We start from the raw sequence: 17,864 nt of genomic DNA, 5'->3' as shown, positions 1-17,864 counted from the left end.
GACAACATCTGTCTCCACTTATCTCATTTGTAACTTTCTCATGCCCAGGTCAAGACTCTATCATAGAAAGTCATTAAAACAAAGAGATTCAGGTGATACTAAAGCAGACTTCAAATGGCTCTCCCTTCTGGTTTCAATTTAGCCTCTCAGAGGGTGACAAGAGGAGCCAATGTTCTCATCAGGCAACACTTAGGAGAGTTCAAGGGAAAAGACTTACTTTGGGTACAAATGGGTCCTTCCCAACCTTCTTTGCAAACACAAGTAAAGGAGTCTCCATTGACCACGCAGGTACCACCATTGTGACAAGGGCTGGGCAAACAGCTACTGTTTCTAGCTATAAGAAAAAAAAGAAAAAAATACCACTGTGCTTTAAAGTGGGTCCAAACAAGGGGAGGGATACACACAGGGACACACACGCCCATGTGACCTCGAACGCGTGTGCTCGCTCTCTCATGCGCTCTCTCTCCCCCTCCCCCTCCCCCTCCAAGGCTATTTGCCCACTGAAGAAAGTTACCTATGTTACATGTGGCCCCTTCCCAGCCTGCAGGACACATGCACTTGAAAGAATCCACTTCATCGTAGCATGTCCCACCATTATTACAGGTTGCTTCATCACACTGGCTGTCACCTAAGAAGAAGCAGTTCAGAGTGAGACCTACCCCATGGCCTTCTTCATAGGATTTAGCAAGCTCAAATAACTCACTACAAGAAGTTCAACTTGTTTGGGGGAAAGCTTCAACTTACGGGAGTGGCAGGTCTTTCCTTTCCACCCATTTTTGCATTCACAGTAAAAGTCATTGACCAAGTCTCGGCATGTGCCTCCATTGTGGCAAGGATTTTTACTGCAGTCATTAATATCTATGATTAAATGAAAGAAATCAAGCTGAAAAAATGTTTGCCCCCAAACAGTAAGATTTAAGAGCCAATATGGCCTTATCTCTATGCACATTAGAACAACAGACTGACCCCAAGTCTTTGAGGTGGATTAACTTCCCCATGTCAGCTAGACCTAGCTATATTCTGCTCTGCACAGTACTCCCCCATCATCTTTACCTTTAATTCAATGAATAAATCAGTAGATATTTCTCTGTAGTGTCAACTTAAATGAAATTTAAGGAAAAGAAAAAACTAATGGAAAAATGCTTGCTTCTTTAGAAGCAAACAGGGCTATTTATTATCCTAATTACACAGTCTGCAGTCCCACAACATGCAGCTGAGAGTCTCTCTTCCTGCTGTTGTCAGCATAAATGAATGTAAACAGACCAGAGACAGTTTTCTGTACAGAAACAATGACTCTAACAGTTTGAGTTCTCCATTAACACGGTGGAGGATCCTTCAGTCCCAATTTACTTCCCTTTCCCTTGTGGACCCTCCCCAGAGCTGCACTATAAGAAGGACCGCTTACTTACTGGTTTCACAGTAGGTCCCCTCCCAGCCGTCACCACAGATGCATTTGTATGAGTTGACACCATCAATACAAGTCCCACCATTTTTGCAGGGGTTGCTTTCACAATCATTAATATCTGCAGAAGGGAGAAAGAAAGCAAGACTTCAGAGAAGCAAGAGTGCACCGGGACAAATTCGTTTACAGTTCTACCCTAAGCATAGGAGAACCTTGGGGCTGCCTCCCTCAGAAACTATCCCAACATACCAACTTTTGGGATTCTTCCCCAAATGGTTCAAAATACAAAACATCTGCCAGGACCAACTCTTTGTAGAAACAGAAAGAAACAGGAGCTAGGTAGCTACATTATTGCCTCTTAAGAAAAAAGGTGTAAAAGTTTTCTAAAAAATACCACAGTGGGACTAATCAATTTTAAGACAAGATAAGCTACCTAGGAAATAAAAAAAATAAAAAGTTTTCTCTCTTCCCAACGGGGCAGACCACCCAGGAAACAAGTAGAGTTCAAAAACATTTTAAAATATATTCTCTCAATAATGGCGCACCCACTATTCATTGTCCTCCCTGGAGTTAAAGAGCTGGTCTGGCCCCCTCAGAAAACTCAAAATCAAACTACTCAGAGGCCCCAACAGTTCTGTACACACAGGCCCACACAGACAAGGCAGAATCCTTCAGGGTCTTACTTTCGTGGCAGTACGTCCCAGTGAAGCCTTTGTTGCATTCACAGGTGAATTTGCCTCCTGACTGGCTCCTGCACTTTCCATGGGGTCCACAAACGTTTGAAGAAATGTATCGTACCCCTTCTGGTGTGTCATTGGAAGCCATTGCAACAGTGCAGCTGTCAATCACTGAATGAGATACAGACTCGGGGTCAGGGCATTCTCACTAACAAAAAATAGAGCAACTAAGCGCACACACACACACACACACACACACACACACACACACACACACACACACACCCAAACAGACTCTCTACCTTGCAGCTAATGGGATGATGGTGTTAACACGTCAAGAGATGATGAGTATGTGTCTGAATTAGGATTTGAACTCCAGTCTTCTTGACTCTAAGCCTAACACTCTATCCAATGTATCACCTAAATATAAAACTCTTGTTTGTTGGATTTGACCTCACTAGGCTCTGAATACTTACTTTGTACCTCTATCATATTTGGGGGAGATTGACTAAAGACATCCAAAGTTACTTATCATGTATTTCTTATGGGCAACTTGACCTCTGAGTATGATGAGGCATCTAGGTACTATGGTGGAGAGACTGCTGGACTTGGCAATCAGGAAGACTAGAGTTCAAATCCTGCCTCAGATATTACTAGCTATGAGGCCCTGAGCGAGTCACTGAACAACCCTCAGCCTCAGTTTCTTCAGCTGTAAAATGAGGATATTACTTGACCAGGTGGTTGTCAAGCTCAAAAAAGATAACACATACATACATTTTGCATACCTTAAAGCACTGCATAAATGTTACTTATTATCATTACCATTCAAAAGTATTAAAAGAGAGCTTAATGAAAGTATCCAATATTCTTATGTGGTGCTTTGTTCTCTGTAATGAGTATCTCTCCACCACCTTTTCCCTTCTAAATTAATATAATTTTCAAAAATCTATTAAGGCTTCCTAAACTTTTTTTTTGGGGGGGGGGCCGGAAATTTCGTGGCTGACAAAAATTTTAGGGTTTCTTTTGGCTTTTTTTTTTTTTGCAGGGCAATGGGGGTTAAGTGACTTGCCCAGGGTCACACAGCTAGTAAGTGTCAAGTGTCTGAGGCCGGATTTGAACTCAGGTACTCCTGAATCCAGGGCCGGTGCTTTACCACTGCGCCATCTAGCTGTCCCTTCTTTTGGCTTTTAAGGCTTATTTTAAGGATTTGGATTCTTCTACCCTTCACTTTTATGGCCTTGGGCAAGTTCTTTTAGATGAGGAAGACTAGAAGATGTCTATGCATCTGTTATTGAACAAAAGATGCTTTGTAAAGAACTATGTGGGGGGAGGTGGGGAGGACATACATACATTACACACACATACACACACACGCATATGTTATATATAAATCTCATTTGATCTTCACAACAACCCTATTGTGTGAGTTCTGCAAGTATTATTATTACTATTTTATATGTAAGGAAACAGGCTTCAAGACATTAAGCAACTTTCCCATGGTCACACAGCAAGTGCCAGAGACAGGCTTCAAACCCTCCCCGTGCATCCAGCATTCTTTACAGCATGGCACACTGCCTCTACCATACGCTGATTAGACATGCAAGCAGCTCAGGTACCACAATGCACTGCACATTCTTTCTGTTGAGAAGGGTAACTATTTGCACAGTATGAGGAATTAAGGGGCCAGCCTTGGAGACACAAAGTCCCACTGTGATCCATTGCAGGGGAATCACCTAACCTCTCGGTGTCCCCACGCAACTTTAAGACTAGAAGTTACAGCTCCCTATCCGGCTGAGTATTCTCTTACAAATGCAATCACCTGTCCAGTCCAAAGAAAAATTTTTTTAAAAAATCGAGTAATAAGAACCTGTTCTCTTATAAACTAGTTTCAGACCATTTTAAGATGAAAAGTATACCCCAAATGGGGTACCTAGACACACTCTATCTCCTGGTATCTCTCAGGGTCTCCAGGCGACAAAGGGCCAAGGGAAGGGTGTTAATGAGCCAAGCTTTAGGGTGGGTACCTTCACATGGTGTGGTCCGACAGTGATCTTTCAGGTGTGAGCAGTTCTTTCCCTCGTAATCTTCAGGGCACTTGCAGAAATAGTCACTGGCACGGTTATAGCACTGAGCTCCATTCTGGCACGGGTTGGGCTCACAGTAATCGATGTCCAACTGGGATTGGGGGGGGAGGCAGGAGAGAAGAGAAGGAGGGTATTTTTTTTTAAGCTTGAGTAAAATAAAGGATTTCATTATTACTCCTTCCTTGCTCAGCTCTGGGCAGCTGACACGGTGGAATCTGACCTTTTTAATCTATCTGTCTATTAATTGTACATGGTGCATAATATCTTCAATTATACTTGCAGTAGGATTTTTGTAGACAAGGGAAGGATATGAAAAGGTCCAGGAGGACCACAGTGAACACTTAACCACCTAGATACACAGTCACTGTTAGCCTTTAAATTAAAAGATTCTTCCAACAAGCACTAAGTTTTTCTACCAGCACTTGTGGGACAGAGAGCCTCAATTTGGGCTTTCTATGGTTCAGTGAGACTGAGGTATTTGATGTAAAAAGTCCCAAGAGTTGAAAAGAGGGAAAAAGCCTTTGCTGGTAGGAACCCAAGTTATCTGGGTTTGCATTTCACCAATGCTCACCTGACAGAGGTTTCCCGAGAAACCAGTGGGACACAGACATTGGAATCTATTGATCTCATTCTGGCAGTGACCCCCATTCAAACAAGGGTTGCTTGCACATTCATTGATGTCTTTCTCACAGTGATCTCCTGCATAGCCAGGTGGACAGATACAGCGATAACCATTAACCAAATCCTGGGAGAGACAGAAAGAATAAAACAAATCAAACCTAACACATTTTCATCATCCCAGCTCACTGCATACATTCACTATTGCTCTAACTCAGCAAAGTCCCAGAAATTTTTCCTTAAATACCAAGCTTATCAACATTTGCAGAAGGAGGAGTTTATATTTGCATTCTTTCAAAATGACTGCCAATAGGCCAGGGTAACACAAGCCTCGTTCATTTATAAAGATTTACTTTTCATAAGAACGTTAGGGGTTTGTACAGGCCCAACATTCCCAGGTTTTGATCTTTGCAGTTTAAGGACAAATGCTTAACCACCAACATTCAGAGTAGGGAGTTATCAATTACTAGAATTCTGACTGAAGAAGGTGAAATGCACGTACCCTACAGGAAGCATCATTTTGACATTGGCCAAGGCAGTCATTGATATCTAAAAAAACACACAATAAATCATCAGATCATTAAGAGGCATTTTACATTTAAATGAGGCGCAGTTAAAAGGTTTCTACAGTTTAGCACAGATAAAATTGTTGTCAGATTTCCTGTATGCTTTCCTTTAGATAAGGCTATTCTAATGGGTGGGAACCCTCAACCAAATCCTCCAGCAGAGTTAATGAAACTTCACATCATTGTTTTAAGCCATCTTATCAGAATATGACCCTGTTACCAACTAATGAGCTTGATAAAATTGTGTATTTTCATTCCAGACTGACTACTCCCTTTCTGAAAACATCATGCTTGGGTTTTCCCATTACCAAGCCAGGCTTATACTGATAGTTCAGTTCCTTTTAGCAACCCCATCCTTAAAACCAAATAAAAAAGATCAAGAAAGTGGAAGTCTCTTACTTATATCACAGTTCTGACCCGTCCAACCAGGAATGCAATCACAATAGTAGCTCCCAATCAGGTTCCTACAGGAATTGGCATTTACGCAAGGTTTCGCCTCACATTCATTGGCATCTAAAAGAGAATGTCAAGGGTTAGTATGAGAAATTGGAATTTCTTGCATCCCTCCCCTCTTTTAAAGTAAACAAAATCTCAAAGTGCCTGCCAACTCCTCTCCCCCCAAATAAAAACCCAGGCTTTCTAGCTTCACCCAAAATATGAAAATTCTTTTAAAGATATCCAAATTCGGGCAAAGTGGATCATTAAACCTATTGCTTTTTTTTATGTTGAACTTTCATCTCCAAAGTGTTTCCGTTTTACAGTCTATCACCACCCTCGCTTCTTTAATTATAAGATGCTAGATAAAATAATTGATAACTACCCAGTCATTAATTAATAACTCCCCAAGGAACTAAATCGTAAAAGAGGCCATCAGCCATTTGGAAAGCACTAGAGTGTAATTGTTGGGATTTAAATAGGGCAGGAAGAATGCAGACAAGCTCATTCTTCATGAGATCATCCACATTTTGGAGCTCAGCTGTAAACTCCTTGGTCTGGGGGAGCTAACAGGCTTCCAGCCACTCTGAGGACTTTCCCACGGAACATAAGAAAGCTAGCCGGTCCATTTTCAATTGACATACCCACACAAGACCTCCAATAGAAATGATAACAAATTATATCATTTTCTGAGTTGGGAATTTTTGTTTCACCACTCATTTTATTAAAATTTTGTTATCCTTGACAGTTCTGGTATCACTAAACAAAACATTTAAAAAGTATTAAAATGTCAAACTTTCCATTTTCTTACCTATTTGACATGTTTTGCCAGTCCACTGTGGAGGACAAATACATTTAAATCCATTCACTAAATCCTGGCATGTTCCCCCATGACCACAGTGATTTGGAGAACAGTCATCAATATCTGTCCCCCAAAAAGTGAGGAGTGGGAAAGAGGAAAAACAAAGAAACTCAGTGTATTTCTATAGTTAAAAAGAGGCAACATAACTATATCTCATACACATAGCAAGGGCTTGGAGTCAGAGGATTTGGGTTCAAATCCCAGCTTTGCTCTTATTAGCTGTACAACCCTGGGCAAATCACTTCACTTTTCTAGGCCTCAGTTTCCTCAGGTATAAGATGAGAAGATCACACTACCTGATGTCTAAGGTAGATTGTGTGTATGTATATTTGTATACATGACAAACACACGCATGCACATATACACACATAAATTATGGTAAATTTGACTAAGTAGTTAATTTGGTAAAAGTAACTATGTCAGAAGTATAAAGGGAGCAACTACTCTGTATTTAGTTTTTATTTTGGTTTAAGTTACTTGAACACAAATAAAGTAGAGGATCCCAAAAATGCAATTATAGTCCATGTCTTAGGTTAATTTTTAAAAATTACTTTTAAAAATTCACTCTACATTCCCTTAAAATTTTCATCACATCCCTGGGAGGCAGCTGAAAAGAATTATAACTATTTCACAGATGAGGAAATCAAGCCAGAGAAGAATGGCCTTTCCAACACTGCAGTTATTCTGCCAATTAGCAGAAATCCTACATCATACTTTCTTGCCACCTGGATGGGGCACAGAAGCGGCCCCCACCCCAATTTAGAGGAGCAGCACTAAAGAATCTGCCCTATCACTTCAGTCACCTCACTGCAACATTCCAAGGTCAGAATGAAAAGCGGAGCAGGATTCTGTCTGGACAGGGCTCCCTCACAGGGTGGAGATGGAAAGCAAGAAGATATTGGGCAGACAAGGTATCCTTGGATTCCACCCAGAAATAATTACCACAAGGTAAATAATGCTAACCCTTCAAGGTATAGTCCAGGGAGTTAGAAAACATATTAACATCAACAAAAAGCAGCTGTTGCTGTGAATGCAAAGGTGAACAAGGTAGTAACTAACTATGCTGTTCTGCCCCATTTCCTCCACTATTTCAAGGAATGCTAATCATTCTGTAAAGATGGGAACCCAAACACATACTTACTTGTGGTACACGTTGGCCCAGTCCAGCCTGGAAGACATCTACATTCAAATCCCATAGATGTTTCCAGACAGCTTCCTCCATTGTGACAGGGATCAGAAAGACAAGCATGTTCCGCTAAACAGAATCAAAGAGAATAGGTAAATATGTAGGTACCTAGTGTAACGATTGGAATAACGCCACCTGCTGGATACTAACTGTAGAAGAGTTCTGCCCATGAAGCGAAGGTCTTTGAGGGCAAGACCAGGAGTCTTTGGTATCAGGAAGTGACGCGGACTAGTGGGAGGAGGAAGGAGGAGACGGAGGCTCTCTTCCTTTTGGACTCTGGCGGAGAGCGGAGCTAGAAATGTGCTCTCCCTTTAATAGATAGGAATCTAGGCCTTTCTTTTTCTTTACCAAATTCTTATTCTCCTTAATAAATGCTTAAAAGCCTAACTCTTGCTAAAGCTTATAATTTATTGGCGACCACTCATTAAATAGTTTAGACAGTTTAGCTAGAATTTTAGCCCTTAACACTAGTCATGGTCCCAAGAAATACCTCAGAAAAAAACCCCAACAAAACAAAAAAAGAAAAAGCCCTTTCTGCTTTCCAGTCCACTACCAACACACTTAACCTCCTTCAACCTCCTCACCTCCCTTCTAAAACACACACACACACACACACACACACACACACACACACACACACACACACACACACACCCCTCTGGCTACCTGCCTAAATATTTTCTTGTCTTCTTTCTTTTAGCAGCTTATGATACATTCATACTGTATCAAGGGAATAATAGGAAGTCATCTTTCATGCTAAGCTGACACAATCACATTCCAAGACTTCTCTGAGTTAGGGTCGCATCAAACCCATTCGACCTCTCTAGCTTATCAGGAACAAGGAAACAACTTTGCAGATTCTAGAAGAGTTTCAATTGTTCTAGTTTTTAGAATTTTGGAGAGAACCTAGATTTTTTGGCAGATGTCTTGGTGCTAAGCTGTAAATTTTTACATTAAGAAATAATAATTTTTAAAAAAATCTTGTCATTAAGAGCGAGAAAGAAAATGAGATTTAAAATAAAAAAAAAACAAACAACAACAACAAAAGGATGTTCAGAACACTTACCAATTTCACAGTTTGCTCCAGAATACCCCTCTGGGCAGGAACACTGATATTTGTCAGGACCTGTGTTACTACAAGTACCACCATTCAGACAAGGCTGATGAGTCCCACAATAATTAAGATCTACAAAAAAAGTAGGGGATGGGGGAAAGGGGGAGAGAAGCTTTAGGAAACTTAATGAAGCTTATCATTTTTGTTTCTACCTTCACTTACTTTAGGAGGAAAAAAAAAGGCATCCCTGAAGGCATGCCTTAGTTAAAACACAAGTTAACACAAATTCAATGCATTTATAACCCAAACCTCTAATAAATGCCTCCTGCCACAATACCTGGGACTCCCTCTGCAATCAACCCCACACACATCCCATGCATTAAAATTCAAAATTTACACTTGGCTATCTGGAAGATTAGCATACCTTTGTCACAGAGCTGACCACCCCAGTTGGTTTCACAGAGGCATTGCCACGGTTCAATGCAAGTGCCATGGACACATCCTGGGTGCGGAATGCACTTATCACAGTACTGGCCTTGCCATCCATACTGACACCTTAAGACAAAACAAAGGATGACTTTTTAAAGTTCTAGAATTAAAGTGAAGATGATAGAAGAAAGCCCAAGGTTTTAAGTATCAAAACAGAGAGGAAAAGGGACATGGGGTGGGGGTGGAGAGGAGGGAGAGGGTTAGGGAAAGGTAATATTCAAGGTTTATTTGGTGGTTCCTTATAAACAAACATTTTTAACACTTTGGCCAAGGTCTCCTAAAGCCAGACTACTTACAAAAGGATAACTGTTCTGGGAGAGCCCAGTGGGGTACCATGGAACACAATACAACTCTATTCTCAAGCACACACAAATGAGACAGAGAGGGTGGGTGTGCAGGATAAATCAATCTCTGAACTGTGTCAGAACAGACTATAAAGAAGGGGGGGTGGGCAGTTACCGAAAACAATGGTCATGTGAAAAATTTTCATGAATGCAGGATTTGCAGCATTTTGTCTCCACGCTTTGTGTGTCAACAACAAGTCATGACCCAACACACACAAATGCAAGAAAGGATGGAAGTACTGAAGCCAGTAAGCACAGAAAATCGGAATCACTCTGCTTAGTTATCCTACTTCTGTCTATGTCTCCTGCCCCCTCCTTTTGTAAAGAATGTGGTAGTGACTTCTGGGGATGGGGGTGGTGGGGTAGTGGTGAGGAATGAGGAAAAAAAAGCAAGACCCATTTCTTGCTGGAATCAATTCAAAGGAGGGTGTCTGACCCATGACAATTAGTGTTTATGTTAATTGCTGGTACCTAGGAATACTTACTTCTCCCTTTGCCAAAAGAGGTCAGCTGGGTTTATCTAATGTTGAGGAATGGAGTTCAGTTTCCTATAAGTGCATTGTTAATCTGAATCTATCTAGGCCAAATGGTTTCTTTGATCCCCAAACAAAAACACAAAACACAAACCCACACCTGGGATAGGAGGGGAGGGGAAGGGTCTTAAACTCTTCTCCCCCTCAGGTTTCAGTGCATTTGAAACCTTAACCTGTCTTCTCAAAAATCAAGGAAACTACGGATTTTTTGAGTGAGGGGAAAAAAAAAGAAGCAAAAAAATGTTATAAAAGGAAGATGGGAAGGCAAGACCCCGAGTCAAAGAAGAAACAGGCCCTACTAAAATATTTTGTTCATGAGACATGGGAATAAGCAGCAATTACCCTTTAAGCTGTCACTAAGTTATGAAAATAAACCCTTAGATAGAAGTCATTTAGGCTTTCAGTTTTCAGAAAGCTGTGCTCGGACCAGTAAATCCTTGTCATGGGAAAACTATAGGGATCTAGCTAATGGCTAAATCACACAGAGCTAGCCATAAATTTAACCCTTTGAGAATCTTGATTGACTAACCACTTCCTACTGATTAAAATCAAAACAAAAGGCCTAACCCATACTTCACTTGTCCTCACCCCTTCAAAAAACCAAACCAAACAAAAACACCATGAGAATCAATAATTCAAAACTGGAAATAATTCAAAATGTAAATCAAAGTATTTTGCTTTACCTAAAGAAGAATGCCAGTTTCAAAAAATGGAAATACAAAGTTTAAAAAGCCAGGAAAAGAAAAATTATGTGGAAGACCTCTTGAGGACCAAACTAGAAACTAAAGCTGGTAGGAGAAAGACAATGATTCCCTAATGACCAATGAGAGCAGCAAGCTGATTGTGAAACATCAGCATTTTGCAGTCCTCACTTTCTTACAAATTAAAGAACTAAAATCCCTATACACCCTCACTTTGGCTAATAAATACAATAAAAAGGGCAGCTGAGGACCTGACTTCATTTCTTAATTAATGAGGGCTCTACCCTTAAGTACAATAAAGGTGGCCAGGAGAGGTTATGGACGACTTCAAAAGAAAACAAATAAAAATATTGAACCTAAAACAGGAATCTACAAAGTTATGCCAGTTTAATAATATGTATGATTAAGTTTCTCGTGAGAAAATGAAGTTCCTTTGCTTATGATGATGATTCATAATTAAATTTGATATTATTGGCAGACTCGCAATAAAGAAAGTAATCACTTGCACCAAGGAAAAGAAGTTATTTTAAGTCTGTTTGGGAACAACTGTAAACACAAAACCAATAAACCCTCACATGTGAAAGAGAAGTTTGGAGTATATAACCCGAATAACAACTTAAGGATGGTGGACATTAAAAAATATTTCTGAAGCAGACAAAGAAGAAAGATCTTGTAAGAAATTTTCCTTCCTTCCTTTAAAGTGAGGAAGACGATTTTTTTAAACTATGCAAATGAAGTGTGGGAAAGTTGCACCTTAAGTAAATAAGGGCACCAGTGCATGTCTGGGCAGTGAGTGGGAGGTGAGGCTTAGAAAGAGAAAGGCCTCAAATCTGGAAACAAAGCCTGTTGTTCTGGCTAGGAGACAGCCCCCCCTATAAGGCATGTTTATTCTGATGACAGTAGCACAAATCTTTGTTGGACTCAGCTGATAGACATCTAAGCATCTGGCCCAGTTCTGATGCACTAATGATACTTCAAGTCTGATTTACTCTAGAAGGCTATTAATTAGAAAAAGTTAATGTAGGTGTATTTCAGCTCAACAGTCAAGACAGCAATGAGGTTAAACATTAGAATCATCTAACACCAGTACAGTTAAAATATTAGAATGACTAGGGCAATTGCTCCCTTAGTCTTCCAGAAAAACAAAATCTTACTCAAGTCTAGGATAAAGGGCTGTTACTGGATGAAAATCTCTCTAATTAAAAAAAGAGGAGGGGAAGGAAGCAAAATATCCCCTCTCTTTGCTCTCAACCACTTTAAATGCCATGATATTGACACACCACTGTCACTTCATCATTTTCTTCTTGTAAATCAAAGATATAAAATACAAGCATAGGACTACAAAGAATGAATGAAACTAAGGGAATGATGTACTATGACTCTGGAAACTGGATGCTTCCAACCTGGTCCTGAGTCATCACTACTCCCTAGAACAGGTCAGATTTCTATACCTGTTCTAAAATAGAAAAGAATCCTCAGATCAGTCTGGTTTCCTCAGGGTCCTTTGGAGGAGGGTTAACAAACCTCCCTTGATTAAACCTATCTGATTATTGGGCTCTAAATAAAGCCCAGCACCCAAATAAACCAGCTTTGCAAAACTTCGTTAACATCTTTTGTTTGGTCAGATACAGTTTGGTTAGTTTTCATTTCTGTTATGATCCCTTTTTATTGGTTCCCCTCTCCAAAAAACAAAACAAAAAACCCCCCAAAATACTAAATAAACCCCCAAACAAAAAACACCCCCCCAAACACTAACAATATAAAATCTTCAGTTATTGTGGATTTTTATTTTTGTCTAAATTTTTAAAAAGAACACCAGCAAGAATATCTTTTAAAGTACCTTCACAAATGTCAAGTAACAATATAGAGTATAATTCATAGAGCTCCAAAATTTAATTGTTAAATTGTTTGGGTATGTCCCAGCTTTTGGCTTGTATTGTTACTCGGCCAGAATGAAGCAGACTTCAAAGCAGAGAAACAAAATTCTGCATTCATCAGTTTCTCCTGACAAGATTCCATCCCTGTTATTAACCTCTCAGCACTTGGAGCCTGGCTCTCAACTGCAAAGGAACCAAGAGATTTTACTAATCCCATTCTAAAGAATGCTTGACTTTTGCCTATTGATGGGAAAAGGGGGGGAAGGGAAGGGCAATCTAGGAGAAAAAGGAGAAGAGACTAAGGAGGGTGAGGAAGAAAATAAACACTCCAGTGGATGACAAGCCAGAGAAAGAGCCAGGATGGCTGTGCAGTCTTAAAAGATTACAAAAATCTGCTCCCAATTTTGAGGTGGAATTGGTCAATAGTCAACGCATGAAGTGACTGAATTTGCCCTCTCATACAGTTTTTCCAGTTTTGCAAGAAAGCAAAGGAGTGTTTGTGTTTCATCAGACAGCTGGTATGATTTAATAAGCACTTAAGATACCCATTTTTGAGAAAGTTTCCCAGTCTTCCATAGAACAGTGGGGAGAGATAACATGCTAAACTAAGCTTAAAACAAAATTGCTTTATACATAGCTATCGATATAGATATAAATATTACCTGCACTCTCCAGGGACCTTGCAGGAACCATGTTTGGGGCTACAGCCCTGACGACAAATGGCTGTGGGAAGAGAGTTAAGAATATTTTTTAAAGTATATGTACATATATGTCAGCATGCTGCCAGTTTCTAGCATCCACACAATCGTGGGAATGTTTTTAAATCTCTGACCAGCACTGTAATCCTACAAAATCCATGATTTAAAAGGTCTCTAATATCAAGTCTACTGGAAAGAGAATAAGGTAGGAGGTGCCCCACAACAGCAAATCCAGCAATTCAGCTTTAAAACTGCAAGCACATGTTACCATCTATCCCCGAACATATAAACATGCTTTCTGATCATCTGCAGGGAAAGATGACAGGAGTGTGATGAGGCTTTTACCTATTTTCTAACATAAGCAATATCCAATATAGGAGGACAGAGGGGCAAAGATCAGATCATCCCTTTTCACATCCTTCCCTAAAATAAAGCCCTCAGCACTACAGTGTGTTAACTATAGCCCACGCCTGACTCCTAATCTTCCTCTTTTCTTCTCCCACCCCTTTAAAAAAAAAAAAAAGTCCCCAAGGAATGCTTCGTTTCAAGGGTGGAGCCCACTGAGTTCCGAAACTTCAGCAAAGATCCTTGGTCCAAAGCTTAAAAGTTGGCCTAGCTTAAAAGTTTGTAACATGTTACAATGTAAGAAAACACTATCCTACTTTCTGAAAGAGGTAAATAAATGGGCACTTAAATTTCTTATTGATCAGTAAGAGCCAGAACTCAGTAACAATTCATGTTATCAGACCCTTTTTATTTATATTACAAGCTCACTTGGGTGGGTCGTCTTCTCCCATCATCCTTTAACATTAGTATCATCTTTAGTCTGGCCAGAAAACTGGCATCTTAGGGTCTTTGAGGTCAGATGAAATTTTTTTCTTAAAGAGATCTAGTCCCATTCCTTTATTTACAAGTGAGAAAAATGAAGCAAGGTCACAAAGCTGATTAGGTAAGAACAGAGTCTAAGGACACCAGATCTACCATCATCTCCCAGTTTCATGATCGTTTCATTCTAATCATTTCTCCTCCCTTCTGAACTGTCCCCATCAAACCACCTAAGACACACGAAGTAACTGTCTTCTACCCAGAGTCTTTGAAAGGTACCAATTCCACTATTATTCAAAAAGCTGAGCTCTTTTTACTGTGGCTGGATCAAAGAATAGACTATTTCTTCCCTGAGCACCTCTTGAAATATATCAGTTCTCCTTGAAACACAATTTCACCTTTTAGTGTTTAGATTTCCACTAAAGCTGATCCAGTGTTTCCTCATGGTGCTGAAGTAACCCTGGATTTTTCAGGCCATGCTAGTAGGTCCTACCCAAATTGGAAACAAAGGATAAAATGCTGGACTTGTCAAGATGACCCGAGTTCAAATCCAGCCTCAGACACTAGAAGGGTGACTAAGCAAGTCATCAGTTCTCAGTTGCCTCATGGGTAAAATGGAAATAAGAACAACCACCTCACAATGTGGGGAGTATCAATGAGACAACGTGTATAAAATGCTTTGCAAAGTGATGGCTTGAATAGGTCTAATGGAGGACCAAATCCATCTTCCAAAACTCAGCTCAACATCAGAAGGCTGGATAAAAAGCAAGTCCTGAAATTATCTACTAAAGTCCCATTTGTTTCGGTGAAAGGGGTAAGCCAAATCCTGCAAGTATGGGAGTATTATGCTTTAAGAGCCAGGCTCTATCAAGGTTTATGTGGGAGCATTTATATGGATGAGTAAATCAGTTACCCACTCAAACCTGCTATGAATTAGGGAACATATCCATAAAATTGTAATACTGTTAATGATTTCAGGATTAAGCAAATATTGATGTGAAGGCTAAAACACCATGAACTCACTTCCACCAATTTAGCACTCTCAAAAATAAATAAATTTAATTTAATTTTAAAATCACATCAAACTGAAAGCAACAAAGAGTGACATCTTTTTTGTCTTATGTAGTCAGTGTACTGAAAAAAGATTAATTAATTTTTTCCCCCGGGGCGATGGGGGTTAAGTGACTTGCCCAGAATCACACAGCTAGTAAGTGTCAAGTGTCTGAGGACAGATTTGAACTCAGGTACTCCTGAATCCAGGGCCAGTGCTCTATCCACTTCACCACCTAGCTGCCCCCAAGATTAATTAATTAAAAAAAAATTTACCCAGCTTGGAATTATGGTATAGAGGGGAAGAAAAATGACTGAACAGTCAGGAAAGCTGTGTTCTAGTTCTAGTTCTGATGAAAGTAGCTGTGTGACTTTTGCCCAAGTGATTGTAGTTTCCTCATCTGTAAAATGAGAGGGGCAGACTAGATTATCTTTTAGGTCCCTTTCTAATTTTGTACTCTGCGATGAAGAAAACCATGCTGACTAAGGTTACAGGATTTGGATTCAAAACTCACCTTTTCCCCATATGACTCCTTGAGTCATTTAAACTTCCTGGGCCTCAGTTTCCTTACCTGTGAAATTACAAGATGAATATTCTTTCTAGGGTGATTTCCAGATCTCAACCTCAGACTGGTCAATAATCTCTGACTGACTTAAAAGCCACCTCAAACAACTCCTGAGTGGACTGCTTGGTCCACTCAAGGATGCCCCATGCCATTTTGACCAACATGGCCACAAAGACACCAAAAGGACAGTGATACAAAGAGGCCTGGAAACAGAGCCCCACAAAGTCTTCATAACAGTGACTTAAGGGTTATGGGGAAGGAAACCACCACCATTCTCTCTCTCTTTCTCTCTTTTTTTCCACCATCATTCTCTTTTTTTTAAATTTTTTGAGGCAGGGCAAAGAGGGTTAAGTGACTTGCCCAGGGTCACACAGCTAGTAAGTGTCAAGTGTCTGAAGCCAGATTTGAAGTCAGGTCCTCCTGAATGAAGGGCCAATGTTTTATCTACTGTGCCACCTAGCTGTCCCCCCACCCCATCATTCTCAATTGGACAACCCACCAAACACCACATACCTTTATTGCATTCGGGTCCCATCCAGCCTTCCATGCAGGTTTTGTTGCCATTCTGGTCACAAGCGTAGTGTCCAAAGAAGTCATCTCGGGGACGACAAAACTTATTGCAGCCAAAGCCATAGTAATGTTCATCACAAGTGACTCGAATCTGATACTCAAAATGGGCAATGCCAGTGTTCTGCTTAAGGGTCTGCCACTGTCGGCTGGGATTGATCATTCCTGAATGGGAGGCTTTCTCAATAATGCTGTCAGGATCTAGGAGACAAATTACGAGGCAGCATTAGCGTTAGGATATGAGAATGCTAGTTACTAGCAAGTAGATCCTTCTTTCTTAAAGCCAAAAGAGAGCCCCAAGGAAATAAGTGATGGAGATTATTGCATCCCTGGTGACTTTTCATATTAAAAATTAAGAGAGAACTGGTATTTGGAATAGCATCCTCATCTTTTAATCTATTTCCCTTTTCAGTCTTAACCAGTAAATAAAAATATTTAAATAAATAAAATTTTAAATAGGTATAAAATAGATTTTAAGTAAGTTTGAAGTCTAAATTTAAAAGCTAAATAGATTTTGAACAAAAATATTTCCCTCAATTTAGAGAGAGGCAAATGGGGGGCTCAGCTGAATCAGACAACATTCATTCAAATATTTATCAAATACTTGCTTTATTCCCAGTACTGTGCTAAATTCTTGCCAAAACAATATGGAGTTATTACACAAGTACCCTACCCTCAGAGGGCTTACAGTCAATCAAGGGACAAAGTCGTATACCTAGAGATCTAGGCTATAAGGCAGTGAGCTGCTAAGTGACATAAGAACAGAACAAACACAGAGCTATAGTAGGTCAGAGGAGGGAGATTAGGGCTGTGTTTGCCTTCCCCCCCCCCCAATTTAACCAGCTTTTCACAGGCTTGTCAGTTTCCAAGCCATCACACTTCAAACACAGTCCTTTGAAGTCTACTTTCCATTTCCTTAATATGATTCTTACCCACCTACATGACTGCTATTTTCAGGACCTGGGCTTGTGCTCATTTGCACACCTGGGTAGGCAGTGGGCCAGGTGACCATGATTAGACAGCAGCTTAGAGCATCCGAGGCTTCCCACTTCTAGCTAGACTATCTTCTACCCCACCTGCCCTACCTTACCCTCTGGGCTTCATTAGCTGGAGTGCAACACACAGGATACTGCTCTCCAATGAGGACTTTGGATAGACTCACACCCTCATTAAAGTGCCCATAAACAGAACAGCTTGCAGATAAATTTTTACTAGCTTAACTCAAATTTTGCAAATAAACACGCTGAAAGAATGGCAAAAATGTCGGTTTATTAAGCTGGTTTTGCTCTGCAGGTTCAATTAGTGAGTGCAGTGGGCCTCAGGCCCTTCA

General features: G+C 40.3%; 1 protein-coding gene across 1 annotated transcript in view; it reads right to left on the bottom strand.

Moving 5' to 3' along the window:
- JAG1 (jagged canonical Notch ligand 1) overlaps positions 1-17,864 on the bottom strand; it is a 42,215-nt gene that overhangs the window by 6,753 nt on the left and 17,598 nt on the right. Inside the window, exons 4-18 of the mRNA XM_043989478.1 lie at positions 16,481-16,735; positions 13,491-13,551; positions 9,309-9,439; positions 8,897-9,016; positions 7,786-7,899; positions 6,594-6,707; positions 5,747-5,860; positions 5,284-5,330; positions 4,735-4,908; positions 4,104-4,254; positions 2,086-2,250; positions 1,410-1,523; positions 745-858; positions 515-628; positions 218-334 (exon numbers count right to left, since the gene is read on the bottom strand). Coding sequence (XP_043845413.1) covers positions 218-334; positions 515-628; positions 745-858; positions 1,410-1,523; positions 2,086-2,250; positions 4,104-4,254; positions 4,735-4,908; positions 5,284-5,330; positions 5,747-5,860; positions 6,594-6,707; positions 7,786-7,899; positions 8,897-9,016; positions 9,309-9,439; positions 13,491-13,551; positions 16,481-16,735 — 1,905 coding nt within the window. The remainder of the gene's footprint in view (positions 1-217; positions 335-514; positions 629-744; positions 859-1,409; positions 1,524-2,085; positions 2,251-4,103; positions 4,255-4,734; positions 4,909-5,283; positions 5,331-5,746; positions 5,861-6,593; positions 6,708-7,785; positions 7,900-8,896; positions 9,017-9,308; positions 9,440-13,490; positions 13,552-16,480; positions 16,736-17,864) is intronic.

This window comes from Dromiciops gliroides, chromosome 2, assembly GCF_019393635.1.
Source record: "Dromiciops gliroides isolate mDroGli1 chromosome 2, mDroGli1.pri, whole genome shotgun sequence".
In the NCBI taxonomy this organism is placed as follows: domain Eukaryota; kingdom Metazoa; phylum Chordata; class Mammalia; order Microbiotheria; family Microbiotheriidae; genus Dromiciops; species Dromiciops gliroides.
The sequence above is the reverse complement of the archived record's forward strand: the minus strand, read 5'-3'. Positions and strand labels throughout refer to the sequence as shown.